This window comes from Amblyomma americanum, chromosome 6, assembly GCF_052857255.1.
Source record: "Amblyomma americanum isolate KBUSLIRL-KWMA chromosome 6, ASM5285725v1, whole genome shotgun sequence".
NCBI lineage: Eukaryota > Metazoa > Arthropoda > Arachnida > Ixodida > Ixodidae > Amblyomma > Amblyomma americanum.
In genome coordinates, this window is record NC_135502.1 from 14,994,260 (window position 1) to 15,020,616 (window position 26,357).

At 48.6% G+C, this 26,357-nt stretch overlaps 1 protein-coding gene across 1 annotated transcript; it reads left to right on the forward strand.

Moving 5' to 3' along the window:
* The first annotated feature begins 1,036 nt into the window (after positions 1-1,036).
* On the forward strand, positions 1,037-24,949 carry LOC144136351 (acetylcholinesterase-like). The gene is made up of 3 exons (XM_077668609.1): positions 1,037-1,189; positions 22,385-23,881; positions 24,772-24,949. Exons 2-3 carry the CDS (start codon positions 22,407-22,409, stop codon positions 24,908-24,910), a joined length of 1,614 nt encoding a protein of 537 aa, XP_077524735.1. The 5' UTR covers positions 1,037-1,189; positions 22,385-22,406; the 3' UTR covers positions 24,911-24,949.
* Positions 24,950-26,357: the final 1,408 nt, after the last annotated feature.

Below are 26,357 nucleotides of genomic sequence, written 5' to 3' on the forward strand. Positions count from 1 at the left end.
CAATCCCGCACACATCACGTGAAGAACCGAGCGGCGACAATATCAGGCCCGTCTTATGGATTCAGGCTGTAGTAAGAGCAGAACCATTACGAATGAGGTGTAGTCAGGTGGCTTGATGCTCCTGAAGTACCGGCGCCTGAGACTGAAGAGGACGATGAGGCTATGTCAGCATACATTAAGAAAAGTCCCTCCATATGTCCAGAGATACTTCAAAGAAACTCTGCTCAGCCATTTCAGATCCCTGTGGTGTCCACATAACCAGCCGTTTGCGACCAAGAGACTGTATGATCTAAGCATGTCATTAGACCTCTAAGTTTGAATAATAATTGGTTTTTGGGGAAAGGAAATGGCGCAGTATCTGTCTCATATATCTTTGGACACCTGAACCGCGCCGTAAGGGAAGGGATAAAGGAGGGAGTGAAAGAAGAAAGGAAGAATAGGTGCCGTAGTGGAGGGCTCCGGAATAATTTCGACCACCTAGGGATCTTTAACGTGCACTGACATCGCACAGCACATGGGCGCCTTAGCGTTTTTCCTCCATAAAAACGCAGCCGCCGCGGTCGGGTTCGAACCCGGGAACTCCGGATCAGTACCCTCTAAGTTTTAATTCTGTATTTTTGTCGCCCGCCGCGGTAGCTCAGTGGTTAGGGCGCTCGGATGCTGATCCGGAGTTCCCGGATTCGAATCCGACCGCGGCGGCTGCGTTTTTATGGAGGAAAAACGCTAAGACGCCCGTGTGCTGTGCGATGTAAGTGCACGTTAAAGATCCTCAGGTGGTCGAAATTATTCCGGAGCCCTCCACTACAGCACAGCTTTCTTCCTTTCTTCTTTCACTCCCTCCTTTTCCCTTTCTTTACGGCGCGGTTAAGGTGTCCAACGATATATGAGACAGATACTGCGCCATTTCCTTTCCCCAAAAACCAATTATTATTATTATTTTGCCACTAGTAACGGAGCCTGCCAGTCAAGGTAGAATACGCATACCGGAAAAAAGCACCTGAAGACGACGACAAGACAAAAGACCACAAGGGCGAGCGCTGTCACGCGCATCCTGCAGTGCGTGATCTGGGTAGCGGCGGCGGGCCGGTGGAGACGGCGGGGATGCGGCGATCGGCGTAGCTCTTCAAAATTTTCAAACACGGTTCGCTGTCCTCTGCTGCCTACGGTGTACATCAGTGCTGACTGAACGGTGAGCGCAGCGCAGAGGCCGGGAGTGGCTGTGCAGAAGCAGGTAGCTCTACTGACAGGTTGTTTCTATCACTCGTGGCTGGTAGCTTTTGAAGCCCGAGATATGCCTTCAGTGGGCCGGGAGCCTCAAAGACAGCTCTCATTGGGAGGGACCCGAGCATGAACCTCAGCCACTACTGCCCTTGTGCAGTAGGTATAAGTTGTATATTTAATGGAATGCAATGTAAACTGCAGGAAGTGTGAGGTGCCTCGTGTTTAGTTCGTTCCCCTTCGTTCTTTGGGGCGTTCTTGGTCACGCGGCATTCACCTTTTATGTTTGCGGCCTCCGCAGTTTGTACATTGCGCAGACAGGCTTGCCCGGTTTCGAACTTGGCCGCGGCGGCCACGCTTCGGTGGAGGCGAAACGCAAAGGCGCCCGGGTACTGTGCGACGTCAGTGCACGTTAAAGACCAGGTGGTCGCAATTATTCCGGAGCCCTCCACTACGACAACTCTTTCTTCCTGTCTTCTTTCACTCCCTCCTCTATCCCTTCCCTTACGGCTCAGTTCGGGTGACCACCAAGATGTGAGACAATAACTGCGCCATTTCTTTTCTTCAAAAGGTAATTTTTCTCCGCAGCTGTTTTTTTTTCTTTCCAAGCCACTGAGCGGTGCTGACGTGTCCACGAACGCTCCAGCTTTGCAGCCGTTTTCGGGGCTACGCGCCATCGCGATTGACCCGTGTGCTACATCGCCAGATTCGACAAGGTGAGCAGCATCGATCGACGCGATATTTGCCTGGGTGGGCCACCATCCGGCCGAATTTCGGGCAGTTCTGACTTCAACGCGTGCGAGAACGGGTTAGGCGTAACCCCCACATCAGACGCCGGAGGCCCGCGGTCGTGCTCGCGGGCCACCACAACTGCTGCCATGGAGGTATACGCCGTGGAAGGCGAGACGATTACCCCCGCAGCCCTCTCCGGGGGTGGATGGAGTACCATCAGCGCAAAATATGAAGGAGCACGCCCAACCAGGATCCGGGAAAGAGCGGAGCAGCTTGGCCTAACGCAGAAGCACGCCGGATCGACCAATACCGGACGCGCCCGAAACACAGGCAAGTCCTCAGTAGTGACCGATCATAAAAAGTCGTCAACGAGACGTAGGAGGCCACCACTCCCACGCCTACCGGAATATGACCGCAACGTCGTAGTCAGGCCGAGGAACTTAAACCTTCGCACAACTACCCCGGGGCAGTTGCTCAACGCAATCTGCCAGCAGCTCAACCTCCCGCCTCAAGAAATCTTCACGAGCGACAGGTTGCGGATCAACCCATACAACAACACATTCAGGATCAGCACCTCCGTGAAAGAACGAGCAGACGCCTACCGGAGCATGCCAGGGTTCACAATGAACAACGAAGACTACCCAGTAATGGCGTACTTCCCTACGCCAGAGCGATCCGTAAGAGCAGTGATTTACGGAGCCCTCGGAAACGAGACGCCGGATGAAATTCTTCATTACTGCATCAATGAAAACCCACAACTCCCCATCGTCAACGCACGCCGCATGGGACGCTTCAGAGCGGCCGTCATCCCCTTCGAGGGCACCAAACCGCCGAAGGAAATGATCTTCCAAGCTGGCCTTTTCACCTGCTATCGGTATAAAGAACGGGTAGAAAAATGTCCGAACTGTCGCAGGGTCGGGCACCGAGCCGATGTGTGCTACAGACTGAAAAGCCAACGTTGCCGTCGCTGTGGGGAGGAGCACCCGCCACCAGAGGAAGGCGAGTCCCCCAGTTGCGAGGCCAAATGCATCATTTGCGAGGGTGCGCACGCTACGGGAAACCGCAATTATTAATTAATTGGTTTTTTGGGGGAAAGGAAATGGCGCAGTATCTGTCTCATATATTGTTGGACACTTGAACCGCGCCGTAAGGGAAGGGATAAAGGAGGGAATGAAAGAAGAAAGGAAGAAGAGGTGCCGTAGTGGAGGGCTCCGGAATAATTTCGACCACCTGGGGATAACGTGCACTGACATCGCACAGCACACGGGCGCCTTAGCGTTTTTCCTCCATAAAAACGCAGCCGCCGCGGTCGGGTTCGAACCCGGGAACTCCGGATCAGTAGTCGAGCGCCCTAACCACTGAGCCACCGCGGCGGGGTGAAAACTGCAAGCACCGTTTCGCCGAGAAGCCGAAGAAACTCCAGGCCAAGAAGCCACCGACCGGAAATCGGTACCCTCTGCTCTCGTCGGAAGGCGACGACAAGCCCGGACGACGCTCGAGATCCAGACAACGGTCGTCGAGCCGACGCCGCAGCTAAAGTAAGTCGAGGGACAGGTCTAACTCCTGCCTGCCCCTGGACGACCGCGGATCAAGCATCCCGAGAAGTAAGAGCAACGTGCGCAAGAAACCTCCCCTCTCAGGAAGCAGCAGCACCACCCAGAACACGGACAAACAGGTGAGCTGGGCGGACATTGTCTCCCAAGCGGACACTAGGGCGCGCGCGTCTCTGGAGCAAAATAGAAAGCTAAAACAAGATAATAATGCACTCCGTAGGCGTCTAGACGAGCTTGAAAAACTCGTCAAAACAGGTCCCATTTATATCCCCCTCAACAAACCGGTAGCCGCGCGACCGGCTCAACCTACTCCGACCCAAATCGCAACCGAGGATGCGATTGATACGACGCTAACCGCGGAACACTAAAGAGACAGGTGTCGACAGACATAGATGCTAACGCAAAGAGAGTAGCTGAGGCATCTCCAGAGGGTGAGCCGCAGCCCAAACCAAAAACCACCGTCACCTCTAAAGGCACTGCGCGCATAAACGAGAGGTTAGACAAACTTGAAAAAGACAACCAGGAAACGAAAGACAATCTCTCACTAGTCGGACAGACCCTCCAACAAATCCTACAACGCCTAACAGCACTAGAAAGCCTCGCGGCTCTAGAAGCTACCGTGCAAATGCTCGTGCAGCAACTGCCACGATGCCCCCCTCAAACATCTTAGTATGGTCCTTCGACCTCAGAAATTTAATATCTGGCAGTGGAACAGGAGGGCTACAAAAACAAACGCGGCAAGCTGCAGCTCCATAGTCAGCAGCTATCCGAAAAACCGGATGTCATAGTGCTACAAGAAGCAAGCTACCTGATCAAATTAACGGGTTACACCCCTTACATTCCCCCAAAAACGGATACGAAAAAACGTATCTCGGTCACCGCGACTTTCGTTCAACGCAACATCGCTGCCATACAACACGAAATCGAAGACACAAAGGTCCAGCACACGCTAGTGGAAATCCCGCCGCGCAGAAAAGGCGATGGAAAAGTCTACATTCTTAACATCTATAGTTCACCCCAGGACAAAACTAAAGCAACCTTCGACATTATCCGTAAGGCCGTAAAACTAGCAGGGGAATCCCAACTTCTAGTGGTAGGCGATTTCAACGCGCAACACCCGGCCTGGGGATACCGCATAGCGCACATAAATGGAACGGCGCTATGGCAGTCCATACAAGAGGAGGGTTTGACGATCCTTAACGACGTCAAAGCGCCTACTCGGATAGGCAATAGCGTCAGCATGCACACAACCCCCGATCTTGTCCTTAGTAAAAACATTAACTCAGCCATATGGACAAATGCAGGCCTCACGTTAGGAAGCGACCACTACATAGTGGGAACAACCTTCGAGACGGCCCCATACAAACCTCCCCCGTTAAAAGCGAGACTCACAGATTGGGACCGCTTCCGCAAAATTAGGGACAAAACCGCTCCGAAAGAAATCGGCAACCTTAACGAGCGGACCCGCGCCTTGAAGGAAGATGTAAAAGCCACCACAGAGGACACAGAGGCGATAACCTCGCAACACACGACCGACCCCAAATTGAAACACATGTGGGAAGCCCACCTGAGCTTACAGCTGCGATGGAAAAAAACAAAAACACAATCGCGCTCTCAGAAAGAGGATAACACAGCTGCAAAGGAAGATAGAAGCGTACGCGTTCGAGCTGGAAAGACAGCAGTGGGGACAGGTATCCGACTGCATGAACGGGCACCTGGGTAAGAAAAACACGTGGCTTCTCCTGCGACACTTACTCGACCCCACACAGACCAAATCGGCTCAACGCAATAGACTTGCTCAAGTAGCACAAAAATATGCAGGTAACACAGAAGAATTGATCAAAGAACTGAAGGATAGATACCTAAACACCACGCAATCCACCAACCCCCTTCCCTGACATAAGGCCGAGCCGAACCCAGAATTAGACCAGGAATTCAGCACGGCGGAAGTATGGCAAGTCATGAGCCGACTAAAAACGACATCAGCCGCAGGACCCGATGGCATCACCAACAAAATGTTGAGAAATCTAGACCTTACGTCAGTGACTGCCCTAAATGACCTAATCAACAAACTCTGGCAGGAGGGTGAAATCCCTCAAGAATGGAAACACGCCAGAATCATCTTTTTACCTAAACCAGGCAGGAAGCTAACAGCCGGAAACCTAAGACCCATCTCCCTTACATCTTGTTTAGGGAAACTAATGGAACACGTGGTTCTAAACAGACTCCAGGGAAATGCGGATGATAACGACTTCCTACACCCCTCCATGCTAGGCTTTAGAGCCCAACTGTCCACGCAGGACGTCATGATTCAACTTAGTGAAGGATGTAATCCCCAAAAGCAAGAACACGAGAGCTACCCTCGGATTAGACTTAAACAAGGCCTTTGACAACGTGTCACACGAGGCCATCCTCACCAACCTATCGAGGCTAAATCCAGAATTCAGAACCTTCCATTACATAAGATCGTTTCTGGACCAAAGGACGGCAGAGATATCGCTCGGTGGGGTGATCTCGGATCCTATACGTATGGGCGGTCGGGGGACCACGCAGGGCTCGGTACTCTCACCGTTTTTATTTAACCTGGCCCTCGTAGAACTACCAAAACACCTCGAGGCCATCCCTAATCTCAGACACACTTTCTATGCCGACGATATTACCCTCTGGATTACGAAGGGAAATGACGGGGAGTTAGAAGAGACCCTACAAAGGGCCGTCAATACCATAGAAGCCTACGTTAAAACGGTAGGACTAGAATTTTGTCATCCAAATCGGAGCTCCTAATTAAAAGAGACATTCCGAGAGGACAAAAATCCAGCCTCCCGCCAGCCAACATAAGCATACAATTGCAAGGATAAGTAATTAGACAAGTGAGTTCCATCCGAATCCTTGGAATGATAATCCAAGAGAACCACCAAAATACCGGAATAATCGTTGTCAACGCGGAGTTTCTACACGGAAATTTCATCAATCTAGAGGTGTGCCTCAAGGTGCAGTTCTCTCCCCTGTTCTATTCAACCTCTTACTCAGTTCGATTCCGACTTCCCCTGACGTGACTACGTACGTGTATGCAGACGATATAGCTTTCTTTGCTGCTGCGAGTGATTTACATTCTGTGTATATGATTTTACAGTCATATTTAAATTCCCTTGACCGATGGTTATCTAAATCACACTTAAGTCTTAATGTAAACAATTATTGTTGTCAACGCGGAGTTTCTACACGGAAATTTCATCAATCTAGAGGTGTGCCTCAAGGTGCAGTTCTCTCCCCTGTTCTATTCAACCTCTTACTCAGTTCGATTCCGACTTCCCCTAACGTGACTACGTACGTGTATGCAGACGATATAGCTTTCTTTGCTGCTGCGAGTGATTTACATTTTGTGTATATGGTTTTACAGTCATATTTAAATTCCCTTGACCGATGGTTATCTGAATTACACTTAAGTCTTAATGTAAACAAGTGCGCTTTGCTACCTTTTCCGGTTACTCAACAGGTACACATTTCATTGTCTTATCGTCATCATGTCATTCCTCAGGTATGTTCCCTAAAGTATCTCGGGGTAACTTATGACTCCTCTCTCTCTTGGCGGTCACATATAGATCAGGTTGCTGCGAAAGGGATTCGGGCGGTAGGCCTTCTGCGAAGGATGAGTAGCCCTCGCTGCGGTATGCGCAGACATGCTCTGCTGCTGATTTATAAAATGTATATCCGGCCAATCTTGGAATTCGGTTGCGTTTTGTTTTCTGGAGCAGCTGCATACAAACTGCGCCCACTTCTGCTCTTAGAGCGAGAAGCTCTGCGCCTGTGTTTGGGCCTCTCTAAATACGTGGCAAACAATGTTTTGTATCTAGAAGCGCGGGTGCCGTCTCTTACTGCAAGGTTTCGCCTTTTGACAGTACAAACGTTTTTAAAGTTTTGCGACTCGAAGCAGCATGCATCCGATTTGATCTTCCTAGGGCAGCGAGCGGAGTTCTTGGGTGTCGGATGGTCTCGCCTTCAAACTCCCCAAATCTGTTTCGTTGAATCTTTGCTGGGCCCACTCAACGTGAGAATACCTGAAATTGTCCCGGTGCGGTCCATCCCTGCAAATGTGTCTATCATCTACGATGACATTTATCCACGTAATGCAAAATTACTGCCTTTCTCATGGTTAAATGGTATGTTGCAGGATTATTTGTCGACCTTCAGCTCACATGTTGCAATTGCGACTGATGGCTCGGTGTGTGCAGAAAAGGCAGGTGTAAGTATTTACTCCCAGTCCCTTGACTGGTCTTTTTCTCTCCGTCTCCAAGATTTCACTCCTATCTATCTGGCTGAGTTTCTAGCAGTGGTTCTCGCTCTGCGCAAGGTACCAATTTCTTTATCAGCAGTAATAATAATTACAGACTCGTTATCTTTATGCACTTCCCTCTCGGCGTCCACTGAATCGCAGCTCTTTCGGATTCTAAAATTCCTGATCCCTCCACACATCATATCAATTCGATTTCTTTGGGTTCCTGGGCACAGGGGTCTTCTATTAAATGAATCAGCTGATGCTTTAGCGAAGACAGCCCTGAGTGGACCGATTGTTGACCCGCTTCCAACAACTGCTTATATCACGGCGGCACGCTTTCGACGGTACACTGTAATGAACGAATTGGGCGCATCAGCGCTGACTTCTTGGACGACTTCCAGCACCTACTGTTCCCATGGAGAAGCTCAGTCTGGCGATCGCGCAATCTTGAAGTTTCCTTCACGAGGATTCGTTGCCGAGTGCCGCAACTAAATTTTTACCTATACAGGCCTGGTCTGGCGATCTCCCCATTGTGTCCGTATTGTGCGGAGCCGGAAACAATAGAGCACTTTCTTCTTTTTTGCCGTCGCTACTCATCGATTAGGAGGCGACTATTAGAAGTTCTAATACAGAATCTCAGCTTGCGCATGTCTTCTGCGGTTGTTCTGTCTCCTGGCGCTTCTATGCTTGGCCATACCAATGGGAATGTTTGCTCTGCCGTACAAAATTATATACTAGAATCAAAACGTCTACCTTCATGAGCTTTCGTCCAGCCTATCGCATTATCAGCTTCTGTATTTCGGTTTTTACAACCACTTATAGTAATCCCTACCCATTCTTTGCCTAAATTTTAGTTTGTATGACCCCCCTAACCTCCTGCAACCACCTCGGCTACGAAAACTGTGCAATCCAAATTTTGGTAGGTCATTCCATGCTTGCCACATGCAAGTGGTCATTTAAATAGTCACCATCTGGTTATGGCCAATCCCCCTTGTGGGTATGTGCCATTGTGTGAGGTCAACAACAACAACAACAACAACAGCAAGCTTTTGTCATCAGCAGGATTAATTACGCCCTCCCCTATCTACAGTTATACAACGCAGAGAAACTCAAAATTGAAGGACTCATCAGGCAGATCTGCAAGGCAGCCCTAGGCCTACCAGTCAACCCCTCCACTGAGAAGTTACTGCAACTCGGCCTACACAACACGCTAGACGAATTGACTGAGGCCCATCGTAGAATGCAAGAGCTCAGGCTCACTAGAACCAATGCGGGTAGAGCAATCCTAGAATGGCTCGGAAGAAAGGCGGAACCTCTCAACGCGGATACTTGAAAAATACCGTCCAACCACCGAAGGACTATCACGGTAAAACCATTACCGAAAAATATGTACCCCGTACATCATGAAGGAAAACGCAAGGCCAGAGCAAAAGCCCTAGCTAAGAAACTTGAGGGCCGACAGGACGTAGTCTACGTAGACGCGGCAGCTTACCCAACACCCGAAAAAACATTCACGATAGCCGCGGTGACCGAGGAAGGCCAACTCATAGCAAACGCGACAGTACGCACCAACTCTACAGAAATAGCCGAAGAAGCGACAATGGCCTTGGCGTTGACAAACCCGCGAGCAGAAGTGATTGTCAGCGATTCAAAAGCAGCCATTGGCCATTTAGCCAAGCGCAGAATATCTCCCATCTCCTTGGGAATTCTCAGGAATTACCCGAAAGACAGGACAGACGTGGAATTGGTTTGGGTACCGGCTCACTCGTCAAACCCGGGGAACGAGGCAGCCCACGATAAAGCTGGAGGATCTATCCGCCGAGCAGTGGACGCTAACTCGGCCGCCGAAATGACGAGAGACGGCCTTAATACCTACGATTAGATTACTCAGCATTACAGGCTAGAAAGGCTAACCTTCCCTGCTCCGCATAAAAGCCTAAACAAAGAACAGGAGGTGCTGTGGAGACAACTTCAAACAAAAACTCCCTAATCCAGCTGTCCTTAGCCATGTGTACCCGGATAGATTTAAGCGGGAGTGCAGCAAATGCGGCGGCAAAGCCACCGTAGACTACATCTTCTGGGACTGTCCGAGAGATCTCCCACCAATATCGCTCAAGAGGCTCGCGCTCCCGGGCCTGTGGGAGACCTTGTTGCTCAGCTCCGACCTGGAAACCCAAGTACTGGTAGTGACGAGAGCCGAAGAGGTCGCCGCCAGTCTCCACTGACGGCCACCTAACAAGATCAACAAATCCATTTATAACTCAAGCCGATAATAAACGTTTTCCAATCCAAAAAAATCTCCGCAGCTTCCATGCACGGTAGTGTGCTCATTCGTCCGGTAGGCGCGGGATGGCGCTACCGGCATCATTGCTGGGAAAGCCTGCTGTTTGAATTCTCTCGCACTCGATGGACATTTGAACCGCACCGTGAGGGAATAGGACAGAAAGGAATAGAAGCGATAATTAGGCGCTGTTGTGGAAAGCTCCCGGTTAGTTTAGACCGCTGGATGTTGAACTTCGTTGTGCGTTGACATCTCGCTGCATAACGTGTTTTTGAATTTCACCGCCATAGAGATGAGGTCATTCTCACGGCCTGGGTTCGATTCCACGACCACGTTAAACTAAAGAACATTTTCAGAAGATGGCAAAACTTTCATTTGGTCTCGTCACGTGGATCGCACGTGCCCTCACAAGTATGTCTACTTCCTTTCTTCTTACAATACGTGCACGGTTGCCCTGTTCGATCGAGGCGAAACGCGAAATCCGCAAGTGTGCTGTGTATTGTGAGAGCACGAAGATTCCCAAGTGGTCGAAAATATTCGGGACCCTTCCATTACGGCACCATTTTCTCTCTTCTTTCACTCCCACCTTCATTCCTTCCTTCACGGCGCGGCCGACGTGTGGACAGAGAAATGAGAGAGTTACTTTGCCTTTCATTTCCTCGAAACGAAGTTTTTTCTTTTATTTTGTAAGTGCAAGCGCCGCACGTGTACAACGTACTATGCCATCTGAGGCGGAAAACAAGAACCCAGTCTGTCTCCGACTTGCTGCTGTGGCATCTACCGGGAGAGCTCTTTTGCTCAACCACGTTCTGTGCTTATATGCGTGTGGCCCAGTACAGTACCTAAACGGCTGTAACAAGTTGGATGAACGCATTCACACACGTACGCGCACGCACGCGCGCACTCACACGTGCACGTGCACACACACACAGTTGATTTACGTCCACGAACATGTTCATTTTGCCACATTCCTTTGAAATGGTTGGAATTTTTTGCGCTAAACTGTTTATAAGCGTCGTAGATTGTAAAAACATGTCTTCGCTTCAGAATATAGGTTAATGAAACGAGAGAAAGCATGAGGCTTCCAAAAATAAGAAAAATCACCAGGTCTAAAAAAAGGGCTAATAGTAATAGTGTTAGAAATTCGGTCAGGGTGCCGCATTTTCCGGTATATACTCAGCACACTAACGCAGAGGACTGTGCAATACGAGCAGGGAAAGTGAGAACAAACAAGGGCATCCGCACCGCATTCTTTTCTTATGATCCTCCTTCGGGTCTTACTGACGCGCAGTGTGTTCCTCGTCGACATTGGCCACCTCAGTCGTTCAGCTTGCGTACAGGCCCCATGCAGCCGGTGTTCACACTGTGCTCTCCGTCTGAATTCCCAACCACAGTACTCGTTCTAAATTTCGCTTTCATTTTCTGAAAAACGCAAAAAAGTAAAAAAAGGTCTTGATTTATAGTACAGGCTCAGTTTAGAATTTAGACTGTACTTTTTGACTGCAACTAAATGACGGAAGCGATTAAAACGCCCAGGACTTCGCTATGGGGGCTGCCAGCAATCGTGCTTCTTTGTGGTGTCACTGCTTCGGAGCACTGTGTGAAGTATTAGTTTTCAAGACAGCCACCATCATCACATTAGCTCTGAAAACAACGGTACATGAGTTCTGGCCACTCTCTGTGGCTTCCGGATAATGCGGGTGCTTCTGCTGCACAGCGAATCATTTGCGCCCACAATCTTTGCATGTAGGAAAATTCGCGAGACCGGCGAGCGAAAAATTAAGTCAAGTTGAAGGTATTCGCCCTCGAATATTTCTCGGATGTGGAGGCGTGCAGTCAGCCAACAGCTCTATGAGACAAGCGGCTTGTTGTCGGGCGCTGTCCTCTCCCAACGTGTATGTTCTAATTACAAACGGTGCAGTACCGGGGCAGCTGAGGCTGTCATTCTTGCCGAGGGTCCAATGTTATAAAGGCGAAATTCATGATGTTTTGAGCCTTCCCCCGTATGCACATTTTTGCCCTCATGGCGTCAGCACAGATCACCTGTGATGCCATAAATTGCTTGTGAGCGTTCATTCCTTTAGGCCTCCACAGCTGGCACACACCGCATAAGGCGTCAGGGAACGCTTGGGAACGCCTGCCGCCGGCTATGCAATCCAAGACGCGACTGAGTGGTAGCAAAAATGCAGAGGAGTAAATTGGCAAAAAAAATTCGGTTAATAAATCGTCCCTTCTTTACATACGTAACAACGTTTATTGACCATCTCAGACCTAACTATCGTATCGTTGACTTTATTCTGATATCTTTTCTGTTATCGTCTGATATCTTCTGTGGGGCTTTCATGGGCCCATAGTACAATTCGGAATAGAAACACCTGTATAAACTTAACGTAACTTTTAGTTATTTGTCTTGAAAACGGGTTCACAGGCTTCCTTTATACTGTGTATGCGAATGCAACTTTAGCATCCGATGAATTCATCTGTGTCGTAAGTACGAGCTATGAACTATTTTTTTCTTTTTGAAAAACTTTGTCCTCCTCCCAGCAAGTAGTAGTAGTAGTAGAAAACATTTATTCCAAAAAGGTAGGATAGAGAGGCGGAAATACAGATTTTGGGTGGAGTCCTTATTTCAGGACCCCAATGTCCACCGCAGTTGCTCTTGCTTGGGATATCAGCTTTCGCTGCGTCGCCAAGTCAGAGCTGAGCAGGGCAGACTCCCACTGTTCCTCGGAGTGATGTTTGTCTAGTTCGGGGGGCTTGGGACCGGAGCAGCCCCATGTTACATATGTTGTTCGAATTCCGCCACACCAGGGGCAGTTGCTGTCATATCTGTCGGGGAAGATGATGTGGTACTTGTGTAGGTTAGGAAAGGTGTTCGTCTGTAGTTGTCGCCATTCCCTCGCCTCTGCCGCCGTTAGCTTACGGTGTGGTGGGGGATAGACTTGTCTTTGTGTTCGGAGAAGGAGGAGGCGCTCGCCGTACGTAGAGGGGAGAGGGGTGAGGTCGGGGAGGTTAGTCGCTCGGTTAGTATATCCTCGAGCTAGACTGTCCGCGGCCTCGTTTCCCTCGAGCCCCTCGTGCCCAGGAGTCCAAGTGATTTGGTGCTTGCATGTGGAATTTTGAACTTGTGGGGTAGTCAGAATTGGAGCGACGGAGTGTGGAAGTCTGCCAAAGAGGAAGAGGCGACACGCGGACTAGGAGTCGGTAATAATTTTTAACTGATCTCTCGTAGCATCGCCGTGCTGGATTGCGAGGGCAATTGCAGCAGTTTCTGCTACTGTGGGAGAGCAGTTTCGTAGGGAGGCGCTGGCGATTTCCTTGAAATTGGTGTCCAAGACGACCGCCACCGCGTTTGTTGAATCGGGGTACATGGCTGCGTCGACGTATACAGCATTTTGTGCCTGTCGATGTGTGCGGCGCAGATAGTCCACTCGCGCCTTTCGTCGTCCCTTTTGTGAGTCCGAGTGCATGTTCTTCGGGAGTGGGGCTACATACACGCCAGTTCACAGAGTTGAGGGTAGGTCTCGGCTGTCCTGGACGGCACGTATGTCAGCCGGGGAACCTACTCTTTCCAAGATTGCGCGTCCAGCTTTGGTGGTGAGGAGGCGTTCCTTTTGCGATGCTAGGACGGCTTCTCGAATTTCTTCTATTGTGTTGGTCAGTCCCAGGTCCTCGAGGTGGCAGTTGGCCGTGTACATCGGGAGGCCTAACGGATGTTTGTAGGCGGTACGGATGATGGCATCTGCTTTGTCTCGATCATTCCCCACAAGTGGTAGGAATGGGAGACCGTATGACAGGCGGCTCATAACTAGAGCCTCCCAGCAAGACTAATCGTTCATCGCGCTATAAACCGAGTGAGCCAACGCAAGCGGAAATGTGCCATAGGCGCCGAGCACGTCCGTGCTAATTGGGTTTCACTGACAGAAGCAGAAGATACAATAAACTTCACGTGAAAAGTCACACAAATGGCTCAGAGAGTAGTAAAGGAGTATTTCTGAAGACTTAATGCGCTATACCACCTGTCAGGTACATAAAGATATAAAATTGACAGGCGATTAATGGGTCGATTCGACGGTAATGCTTGTGCAAGTCTCGTTGCCACTGCATAGGTCGCCACACACGCTTTCTTACATTGTTTGTTTTCTTTACTCTGTTGTAATATCAGGGACCGCTGCGGTGGCTGAGTGGTTATGGCGCTCGGCTGCCGGCCCGAAAGACGCGGGTTCGATCCCGGCCACTGCTGTCGAATTTCGATGGAGGTGAAATTCTAAAGGCCCCTGTGCTGTGCGATGTCAGTGCATGTAAAGGAACCCCCAAGTGGTCGAAATTTCCGGAGCCCTTCACTACGTCGTCCCTCATAACCTGAGTCGCTTTGGGACATTAAACCCCCATAAACCACAAACTTTGTTGTCACATGCTTTCGTATAAGAGCATGGCGCGAAGCTTGAGAACAGTGGCGCATGGCTGGCGTTCGCGCAGTAGCAATGACACTGTTCTGCTGAATCCACAGGGGCGCAGCGTGCATCTGTTCCCACGTAAAGCTATTTCCTTTTCCTACGACATGCACTGAGGTGGCTTCCGAATCCAAACGTCGCAAGTTAAAACATCGATGTCTGCAAAGTCATTTCTGTTTCGTTTCTGTTTATTCAATTGCTTTTCGCTGGCCTCAGTCAACGGACACTTTTTCCCGAAAGCGCCCACCTAATGCGGACGCACTAAAGAAAGAAAACGCAGAAGCACAGAAGCCTAAATCAAAATATCCGACAGCTCAAAGAGCAGCAATTCCTCCGGCAACAGAGGCGGCGGTTAACATTCGGAACGCACAGTACTTTGTGGCTGAAGGTAATACGCGTTCTGCCAGCGGCGAAGCGATAAACAAACCCGCTTCCTGCAGCTGTCGGGCCGGTGTGCTGGAAACAGAACACTGGGGCACAGCGTCTGGTGGAGCGGAAAGTCGAGGAGGCCCTCTGTATGGTGCGAGTGTACCCGACTGCTCCCAGAACAGAGGAAATAAATAAGGGCATTTATAAACTTTTCCCACAGGAAATAACGCTGCATTGGAACATTTCTAAATCACAGCGAACTGGGCCTACAAATTCTCCACATTTAGATGCAACTGCGCAACGCAGAGCGCTGTTCTCGGTCTGGCTTTGACCCCGCAATTCCATGGTGCGCACCCGCCGTGGTGGCTGCTCAGCCGGAAGGCGTGTGTTCGATGCGGGCACCGGCGACTTCACTGCGATGCAGGATAATTGCGAACAGTCCAGTGTACTGACGTTCAGGCGTACGCTGAAAGATCCCAGCTGATCGAAATTAATCCAGTGCCCCACTATAATATTAGGGCACGCCTCGTAACCGACTTTGCTGCTATGACGTAAAATATCCGCAAATCAACGATGAAAAAGAGAGAGAAGTGGTAGAAGAAAGGCAGAGAGGTTAACCAGTAAAATGTTCTGATTGGCTACCCTGCACTGGGGGAGAGGGATTAGGGGGGCGTAAAATAATAAGAAGAGAAATGCGGTCCGTAGCAAGCACGACAGTCAATGACACAAAAGCTGTAAGTCACAGGCCATCGCAGCTGTAGCCTGCACACCTTGAGGGCTGCCGACTGCTGCGACCTCAGTGGAACAGTTCGAGGACCCTCCATCACAAGGCAGCGCACACGTTTCAGTGTGAAAAAAAAACTGCTTGCCGTTGCGGCTGATAATGTTGATGACAACGTAAGCATCGGACTTCTTCTCGGAAGGATGAGGCTGGAGGATGCGTTGTGCCTGTTATTGGACAGCTGCGAGCACTGGATTAAACAAATCCAGCATCTGCAGTGGATTCTGTGCAGCTGGCATGTGCAAGCTGGAAAGCAGCACACGCATGACATTCACGATTGGCTTCAGCATTGAAATCACTTGCTCATCTGACACCTGGTCTGGTTTCTGACCTACTACCCGACCAGCAGTAGGCTCAACACATTAGGTGCGCGGTGACTGTTCTATCATTGAGGGTGTGCAGTGCCTCGGGAGGGATGTCCAAGTCACTTGCCGGTCCCGGTCTTGGACCAGAGTTGTGACTTGTGCTTGATTAGCAATGGGCTCGGGACTCTGGGTGCGCAATACCTGCTTGGTCACAGCGGGTGTGTGTAGCTCAGGTAGGAATGGCCAAGGCCCGTCTGCGACAACCGTCTGTACCTCGCCAGTCATATTGCTCCCAATCCTTAAAGTAGTATGCGGAGGGGGAGGACAAGTTGCGGAAATTCTTGGACGGTCCTTTCCAATGCTCGTTCCACTTTCAGAATGTCGGTGACGAGGGCGACGACGTCGTCGCAGCTTAGCGGCAGCTTCTCTGTGTGTGGAATTGTCTCTCTTCATTTGTTTGAGTTTCGCTCTTTCCATTTTCAGGCGAGGACAATCTTTTCAGGCAGCGTCATGAGGGCCGCGGCAATTGGCACACGTAAGGACGGTTACCCGGCAAGAATCGCCGTTGTGTGGCTGAGTACACCGTGGGCACAATATGGGGAAAATGCACACATTACTCACGTGTCCTATCTTCATGCATTTCCGGCACTGGAGAAGCTTCGGGACGAAAGGCCTAACTGCATGCCGAAAGGGCCCAACCTTCACGTACGCTGGAATGCAGTCCCCTTGAAAGGTCAACTTGATGCTCTTTGTCCTCCCAAGACGCCTGAGCTTGCAGTATGGCTACACCGTCGGTAGCTGGTTGAATCAAATTGGGCAGATCAGAGTCGCGGATGGCTACGTCGAGGTCGTAAATGGAGCCTGCCGTAGTGACACTGCCTAGAAGGACATGGGAACGAACGCTGATGCCGCCGAGCGTTCTGATGTTCCTCAAACTCTCAAGCGCGTTCCGGTCCATGACATCAATGGCGACGACATTCCTAAGACGATTCTCCCTCACATCTTTAATTGCTCCCGGGATGCGAGCCTCCAGGAACGCAGACGTGGCTTGCCTATTGATGTGGTTGAGATTGTCAGTGGGATTCTCTGGCACAAATAGGACAGTATGTGCCGATGATCCTCGCTCCATAGTGATCGTGGGCGTACTCCACGACGACGAGTCCTCACCTTTGCGCAGTCTTCGTTTGGCCTACTTGCTTAGGACCCTGATGAAGCTGTCGTCAGCCGAAGAGTCGTCACTGGTGGTCGAGTACATCACGGTGGCCTGGCTGCTTGCGTCATTCGGGAGGCCAAGACGTTTCCTCTGGGCGGCAGCGGCTGACCGACCGGACTGAAGTTCAACAGCGTCCACTTCCATCACCGTAACCAAAAAAGAAACAGTGGTTTCATTATGATGTCGTAAATCCGAAAAAAAAACGGAAGAGGCGAAGGGACGGCGTTCTGGTCTCGAGCCAATTTCAAAACAACCATGAGGTTTGTGTAAAGCGCTGGCCCTTTTTAAGATATCAGGCAAGTCATGATTACGCTTCGGAGGGTCATTGGAGGCTGCGTGTGTATGCTACCAGCCATGTTCTATATAATTGCTGAACTCAAAACCTAAGCCTAATCTCTCGCTGTTCTAGATTGTTGGAAGAGCAGTTGGCGTACTGACAGGTAAGAGAAACGAGAACTGTGGCAGCCTGTACGCATGTAGTTAGCCGGCAAAACCCGAAATGGAATGCTTTCAGAACAATATACTATGTCACTTTGCAAATGCACGACGGCCAGGAACGCAGATTATCTCGTATTATCGTAGTGGGTAAACCGTTTCAGTGCTGAAAAGCAATTCAAGTAATACATTCTACGCTTCACACTACATTAAGAGAAGAACCCAATGACATTTGCCGAAGACGAACAGCACATATGGAGCCAAAGGGCTTGAAAACCACCGTGTCAGAGGCCTCAGGGCTCGAGGCACCAAAATATTATACTGAGCAACAACAGGCAGGGCAGAACGATAGGAAAAAGAGACGAGGAAAATAGTAGCGTTTGAAGCTGGTTCCAGTCGAAAGAGCATAGAAAGTTTAATCTTCCCTGCACTTAACGAGTGGATGGTTGGCGAAAAGATCATGCGTTTTACCAGACTGTAAGTACGAAACATTAGGTTAGCTTTCCTCGCATTGCTATGTCATTGTTTATATGTAAAATGATTGCCGAGGCAGTGTCGAAAGAATATCTGAACACCAAGTACAATGATTGGGACCTTTGACATTGAACTCCTTTCTTGCCCTATCTTGAGCCTGTCATTATCATCATCACCACCATCATAAGCCTGTCTACGCTAACTGCAGGGCAAAGGCCTCTCCCGTGTCTCTTCAATTAACCCTGTCCTTTGCCAGTTCCGGCCACCGTATACCCGCAAACTTGTTAATCTCATCCGCCCACCTAACTCTCTGCCACATCCTGCTACGCTTGGTTCTCTTGGAATCTACTAAATTACCCTTAAGGACAAGCGGTTATCTTCGCATTACATGCATTTCCCAAGCCCACCTCTTCCTCTTAATTTCGACTAGGATGTCATTAACCCGCGTTTGATCTCTCATCCACTCTTCCCGCTTCCGGTCTCTTAGCGTTACACCTATCATTTATCTTTCCATTGTTCGCTGCATTGCTGTTAACTTAAGTTGAACCCTTTTCGTTTTCCTCAATGTTTCGGCCCCATTGGAGAGTACGTGTAAGGTACAGCTGTTATTTTCTCTTCTCTTGAGGAATATTGGTAAACTGTCATTCATGATCTGGGAGAAGCTGCTAAATGCGCTCCGACCCATTCTTATTCTTTTAGTTATCTCCCTCTAATGACCCGGATCAGCGGTCACTGCCTACCCTAAGTAGACGCATTCCGTACCACTTCCAGTACTTCGCTACCAGTTGTGAACTGCTGGTTCCATGTGAGGCTGTTGAACATTACTTTGTTTTTGTGCATGTTAATTTTCAGGCCCACCGTTCTGCTCAGCTTGCCTAACTCATTGATCATGCTTTGCAGTTCATCTCCTGAGTGACCTAGCGAGGCAATGTCATCAGCGAATCTGGAATTAGGTGTTCTCTATTAACTCTTATCCCGAACTTCAACAGTAACAGACTGAGCCTGTCAGTCCCTTAACAATTCCACCTTAACTCCCGCTGAATATTAAACCTTATAGGCCCACGTTTTTCTCTGCCGTTTCTGACTAATCTTTTCTTCCTCAATATCCAATGCGTCAGTTTTGGACCGTATTGTGTACTTTTGGCAACCCTTTCACGTTGCTGACGACTAATACGTCAGCGTATATTTAGTACCTTATCCAAACCGGATTTTCCACTTCGAGATACTGTGCGCGTCTCATTTTATCAATATAGCTGTGTTCCTCCTGATGCTTTACACCGTTGACAGTGCCATAACGAAAAAAGCGCTCTTCTAACGGAAAAACTATTTAAAAATTGCACAGCATCATTGGTTAAACATCCAGTGGATGACCCCGTTGGCATACCTGACGTACGCCTCTGACAGCTCCTTGTTGTAGCCTCTGGGGTTTTTCTTTCGCCTGTAAATCTACCGCTTGTGCTAGCCAACTTCTGGGGGCTGTGGAAACTATTTGGAGTCTATATTTGTGGACAATCCTCTCCAAATTACGCGTCACCTGATGAAATTAGGAAAGGACTGCGGCTTTCCAGCGTGGCTAATTGGCCTACGGGGCCATCCCTTCACACTTTATAGGAGGACTCTCACAGCAATTGCTATGCAGTCAGGATAGCCCACCAATCTGAGCCTGTTTTGCTGGCTGTTAAAGCTCTCCGTTGTCATGTGGCAGCAGGATCTCGGTGAGGCGCGCTTTGACGTCTGATTCATTATTGCGTTCTTATCTTAGAATGGCCGAATCGTAAAGAAACTCTTCACGAACTCTGGGCCGATAGCGGGAGTTTGCAGGACCCGCGCAGACGACGGGACATACGTCAGCGACACAGTGCGGCCGTGCTTTGTCGCTAGAAGAAGACCACCTGCATCCTTGAACTTAGGATTTAATTTAAAAACTGTCGGAATTGATACTACGGAAGTTCCGACGTTTGTTAAACCCTTCCCACTATGTTGAAAAACCTCTAAGACTTGGTTCATGGTTTCATTATAAGGTCTTTCATCTCATTCCCTTCCTGTCCAATGCTCTGTCTAGTCTTTTTATGTGCTTGTCTTTCTTTAGCTCTGTAGAACTTTACCTTAATGCGCTGCTTACTACACAGTAAAAACATGTGCCACCTTATTCGTCTCATTTAGCGCAAAACACACACCAGACAAAAGAAAAGGAACACACAAGAGGAACTACGGGCTCTGCTCGTAACCGATTTATTGAACGAAATAAATGAGATGAATATAATGGCTGAAATCCTACTAGCCCATCAGCTATTATCGTGTTATCGTGTTACGCCGTTACAGGTGTAACACGACTTCGGGCACTTTTGCAGACACTTAGTTTCTGTTGCCTTTCGGAAAAGGGTGCGCTGAGCATACAAACACGAACAGTGCACTCGTACACCCAGTAACAAAGCACAGATGCATGATGTTGACGCTCCATGGAGTGCAATTGTGCGTAATGCTGCACGGGTTGTCTGAGACGAAGAACTTAGCGGTTCTTCATCAATAGTGCATCTAATATAACGAGAGCTATTCTAGATTAAGTTAAAAGACAGCGGCAGGTTTGAGGCGTGCGCCTATTCCTTGCAGGTTTCGCCGCTAGAATTCGAAAATTAACGGAATTAGCACAACTTTCAAACCTCAATGTCTCCTAATAGAGGCCTGCTTTAATGGAGTGTGTAAACGAGGGGAACGCATTTAAGTAAGCCTGGACACACTGCTGTTGTTTAATTCTGCATTAAAATCTTATCATGATAACCTCAGGAATGTTGGAAGGAATAATTACAAATACGCCTCAGCCTGGTTGTGTTCTCCTTGCTTATGTGGCATACATTAGCATATGTTGCTCTGCTAGCAGATTTTCTGAACGTTGGCCGCCTTCGTTGGAATTTGTGTTCTTTTTCGACTATATTTAAAAAATAAACACGCCGTGAACATCATGCGCACGTCAGGAATATGACTCGACAGGTGACAGGTACATATACGGCACTGAGAGGCACATCTGACCGTCATAATTACAGCCGGGGATAGGGTAACTTTACTGCACAGTGACACAGGTCATCGACGCTGTCTGGCTTTTTAGCTTCCTTCTTAACAATGCACGCAGCACTGAATGATCACCGTCTTTTAAAGCAATCGGCAGTTGTGCAACTATAAAACAATCAACACCTGTGAAACCGCAAATTAAGCAGTCGGCAAAAAGAGTGCAATTATACCTATCATATCCCAATCTATAAGAGGGGCAGTCATAATTAGCATTATGACTATCAGTCATAATTCTAATCATAATGCTGTCATAATGCTGGCAGTCATAATTAGCATGAAAATAACTAGCAGCGGATACAACGTTGCTGCTATTATTGAAACGAAAACGAACTGTTGATGGTGCGAAATTTTTTCCACTGTGTGTATCCTAAACGACATAGTATAATGACGGCGTTTGATGTGGTTGAGTGCACCCTCACGGTTACCGACAAGTGCTAGTGATGTTGGATGCTGAAATCAAAAATTTCCCCAATTAGTCCCCAAAATTACTCTTTTTGACCCATGTCTCTGTGAAAAAGTAGGAATGTTCCAGCAATCTGAAAAAAAGATAAAATATTAGTTCTTAATGTCTCCTGAAAACTCCGTAAGAATTTTCTGCAAATTCCGCTCTTAAAATTATTTAAAAGGCGATTCCGGGAATCGAACACCACTGACCGGCGCATATATAATTTCGATGCTGCAGAGCAACAAACTCTGGTTCAGGGTAACGAAAACCCGCCACCCTAACGAACCATTCATTTATCCTAGACACTCGAGTAATCCTGTGCGCGTCTGAAGTAACTGCAGCTGTACTCAGTAGTCATTCGAGAATGAATGTCTGTAGGTTTCACTCCGTGTGTGAAGAAAAAGGGTACAGTACTCCGCTGCCTTTGCTTGACGAAGCGTTAAAAAAGCATCACCTGTTTAGATAGTTAGGACGATTCCTACGTTTGCCGAAATAAACCAACTAACCATTTTTGATAGCGCAAGTATATTGCATCACTGTACACATAATGAGTTTCCGGCTTAATGTTGAGCCGACCTTCTTACTTTCGCCGCAGGATGCACCAAGCACATAAAATATATAAGTACTGTCATTTTCCCTTTAAAGATGTAGCATTATTTAACTTATTAAGTGCTGTAAAGAAGGTAGTTGCACTGCAGAGGTATTATACAGGTTCTGTCATATCTGACTTCATGGCTGTTATACCAGTCCATGGCCAACATATGGAGCATTTTTACATGCAGATGCTGTGAAAAACGTAGCACCATGGCAACCTGGAACAACTCATTCATCGTGGCAATATTCCTTTCTTGCGCCTTACCACAAGATGCAGCGGTAGTCTCCACAACCCACGGTCGTGTTCGTGGACGAAGTGAAAAGGTCCTTGAGAAGAACGTTGATGTATTCCTAGGTATACCATACGCAAAGCCACCCGTCGGACGGCTGCGGTTCCTCAAACCACAACCAATACCTCCATGGGATGGAGTATACGATGCAACCAGCGTTAAAGACTCCTGCATGCAACCTAGAGTCCCCTTTATTTTTTACATTCCAACTAAACTCTCCGAAGACTGCCTGTACCTGAACGTCTGGACGCCTAAAGCATCCACGAAGACAAAGTTACCTGTCCTGCTGTGGTTTCACGGTGGGATTTTTAAGCTGGGGTCAGCTTACGTAACCAGATACAATGGACCGGTGCTGCCTGCACTAAACGACGTGGTTGTCGTGTCTTGCAACTTCCGTAACGGCGCCTTCGGATTTCTTGATGCCAACAACGAAGCATCTCCGGGAAACATGGCCCTCTGGGACCAGGTGCTGGTCATGCAGTGGGTTCAGAAAAACATTAGGGCGTTCGGCGGAGACCCGGAGCTGGTAACTGTCTTTGGAGAGAGCTCAGGGTCCATGGACATTCACCTCCACCTGATTTCGCCCGTGGGCAGGGGCCTGTTCCGCCGCTATTTCTCAATGAGCGGAACGGAGACTACAAACTCAAACGTCGAGTCAGTGTTCGAGAGCATCGCTAAGGGCAACGCCGTTGCGGCAGCCCTCGGTTGTGCGAACTCCTTTCAAGACCTGACAAACCACCCTGACAAAGTAATAGACTGTCTTCGGAGCAGATCACCTGAAGAGATAATTGACGCCACGGAAAATGTAACGTCGCCAAAAGTTCTGGGTTTTTTGCCAACCTTCAACACTGAGTACGTTCCGTATTTGCCCACCATTGCGACTGAAAAGGGGCTTTATCGCGCTGTAGATGCGCTGGTTTCAGTAGTAGCAAATGAGGGCGCTTTTCCTTTTGTAATGCAGCCTGAAGCCCTTGCTCGCGACGATGTTAGCGGGTACGAATACAAGGAGTTTGTGGCCGCTATAAAGGAGATCATTCGGAACTGGCTTAAACCAAATGTCGTCCCTTTAGGCTTAGCCTATTTGGAGGACAGCCCTTCTAATACTAAGGTAGCACTGCGACAAAGGGCAGCAGACTTTGTTGGCAAGCAGAACTTTTTCTGCCCCACCAAGATCTTCAGCGAAGGCAACTCTAATCGTAAAGGTGCGGTTTACGGTTTCGTGTTCGCGCACCGATCCCAAAAGTCCAAGCTACCGCAATGGATGCACGTAGTTCACATGGAGGACATTCCGTACTTCTTTGGATTTCCATTCCTGGACAACGTTAACTATACTGACGAAGACCGACGACTGAGTACCTACGCTATGGACATGCTAGTATCATTCGCTCGTGACGGGTGAGTATTCTTTCCAGTCATTTCCGGCACTTTAATTCCTATGCCTCAGTTCCTGAGATCGCGGCGTAGTGAAGACGGTGTCCACATAAAAATAAAAATAAAAAATAAAATAAAATAAAAGTAATGACGCCCTGTCCGCACCGTGTAAGGCACGACGGGCGATGTCGACGTCCAGAGAACGAATGGAAAGGAAAGGATTCGGCGGTATAGAGAACAAGAGGAGGCGGAAGCGTTGCCCATTAGCCAGCGCCAAGCGTCTGCGAAAGAAAAAATTCTCGGCTTTCCCTCTCCACCTTTGTTTGAAGGTGGAGGGGGCAGTGGAAAGAAACCAGCGCCCTTCGATCCGCACTTCATTTTTCTCTTCGGAGCGCCCGGCAATTCAGCGGCACATCGGTCGATTCGTTGATGTGTCGCGCCAGAAAGTACAAACCACTTGAGTAACGCTAAACCCCAATGAATGACAAGGGCACCAGATTCCGTGGAGTGCTGACGCAGACCCTTCGTAATGAACATGATCTTTTTGCGTTAAAGAAAAAAGCTGTATCAAATAGCAATTACGTTTTCTTATCAGGTGAACTGAGAGTGGTTGCTTGTGAAAGCTAAAGCGTAGACAGCAATGCATAGAGGGTGCAAAACGGCAAGAAAAATTTCTAATACCGACAACAAAGTAGTATGCAATGAAACAACGAATTGTCTTTCTGCCTGCAGCGCGAGCCCTTTCGCGCTCTTTACAATAGATATTTTCCCGCTTAGACGGTCTAGTCTTTTATCTTTATTGCTGTAGTATTCCGAGTTAACAATTCAGATTTATAGTGTGATAGCTTGATGGTTCTCGGAAACTCAAGACCTTGTCCTCCGATGACTGGACAACGTATTTACTTCGCACGCAGGAAGCCTACTGTGCCTCAAGGACAACAGTGGCCGAGCTATTCGGTCCAACAGCCAAAGTTCTTGTGGTTGCAACCAGGAAATTACACCCTTGTGGATTTCTACGAAGGTGACACGTGCACCATGTGGAGAAAATTTTAAGACTGCATACCCCGTAATCGACTCGTTGCAAATCCAAACTTCTCCTTTATATTAACAAGCTGAGTTTGAAACATGCCTTCTCTTTTGTTTTGTTTTTGCGTTGTGATTACTTTATGGCAGGGATGGTTAAAAAAATACTGAGCTTAAAGGATTCAGTTCACCCAGAGCCTTCCAGACATCTTTCTGTCACACTTTAACTACTACCGGATCGTGTATCTGTTCGCATCGCATTCTACTCCTCGATTGCAAGGTTCTCTTAGACAACAAATTACGATGACAAAAAAAGGAATGCCGTGCAGCGCCTGCTTTTTTAAGTACTGTGCAGCGACTGGCTTTTTGTAAAAAAAAGAGTAACAAAGAATCACGCTTTGTTGCGCGCCTAGCAAACCACACGGTTGCACCGGATGCAGCACATCTGCTTACTCAGAAATTGTAGCAGATGAAGATGGCTGTCAGTAAAGGGGTCAGAGAACCGAACCAGGATCGCCTATGTCTCCATATTTTCAGTTTTTGCCTAAATTGCTACGAGTGTTAGTTCGCCACGAGTGTTAGAAAGGTGGAAGAAAAAGGGAAGAGGAGAGAAACCTATGGTGGCGTGCTACACCTGGACTAAAGCACTGCAGAAATGCAAGCATTTTGCGCTGCGCTTTGTCATGTAAACGCATCGAGCGTTGTCACTAAACTCAGTTAAGCTCCATGCCGAGACCAAACATTTACGAAAATTCCTGTTTTTTGTCATTTTTTTCCCTGTAGCAGCCTAGGAAATCGTATATTGTCCTGAATTGCTTCATAGTATTATTTAATCCTTACTCTTCGCCTCAGATACTGAGCGCTAAAGTGCAAAAATTCCGCAAGTGCTACCCGTTGCGCGAGTTCGTGTATTGACCGTGGTCCTACGCAAATTTCCAGGAGGGGCGGCTTGTGAGCAAAGTTCGTCAGCAAGCTTCTAAGTGTTAAAAAATGCTGTTACGAATCCAGTTCCAAGAGTTATTCAGTTAGTGCTCTACTGAAAAGGAAGCAAGGACTTGATTGTCCAGAATGAAATCGTGTCTCGTATGTTCCTGAAATGAAATGAAGTAAACGAAAGTTCAGATTGGAATGCACACCAAGCTCTGCGCCGCCAACTTTCGAATAAAGGAGCGGCATGGCAGATCGCATATCGCTGATGCTGTGGCACCGTGAGAAGTGCATTACCGGAGACGGGACTAGAGCGCTGCAAGGGCCACATTTTGAGGACCGAGCCCGGTCCGAGCCGAAGACTCAAAGCCCGAGCCTGGCTCAGACCTCGGATTGAAAGTTGACTTGAGGCCAGGCCCGGCTCAAGCCCCAGCCCGTTCTAGCAGCAGCTCGAGGCAAACAGTTCACTGAGGGCAAGTAGGCTCCGGCTACACAAATGAAGTTGCCTGAAAAGGTGCACAAATCTCTAACATTAGAAAAAATTTGTTTC

What these genes read in the sequence shown, in the direction of transcription:
- LOC144136351 (XM_077668609.1), top strand. Translation starts at nt 22,407, where the DNA reads ATGGCAACCTGGAACAACTCATTCATCGTGGCAATATTCCTTTCTTGC. An exon ending in GTATCATTCGCTCGTGACGG is followed by an intron (nt 23,882 to 24,771) that starts GTGAGTATTCTT and finishes CTTCGCACGCAG; the next exon opens with GAAGCCTACTGTGCCTCAAG.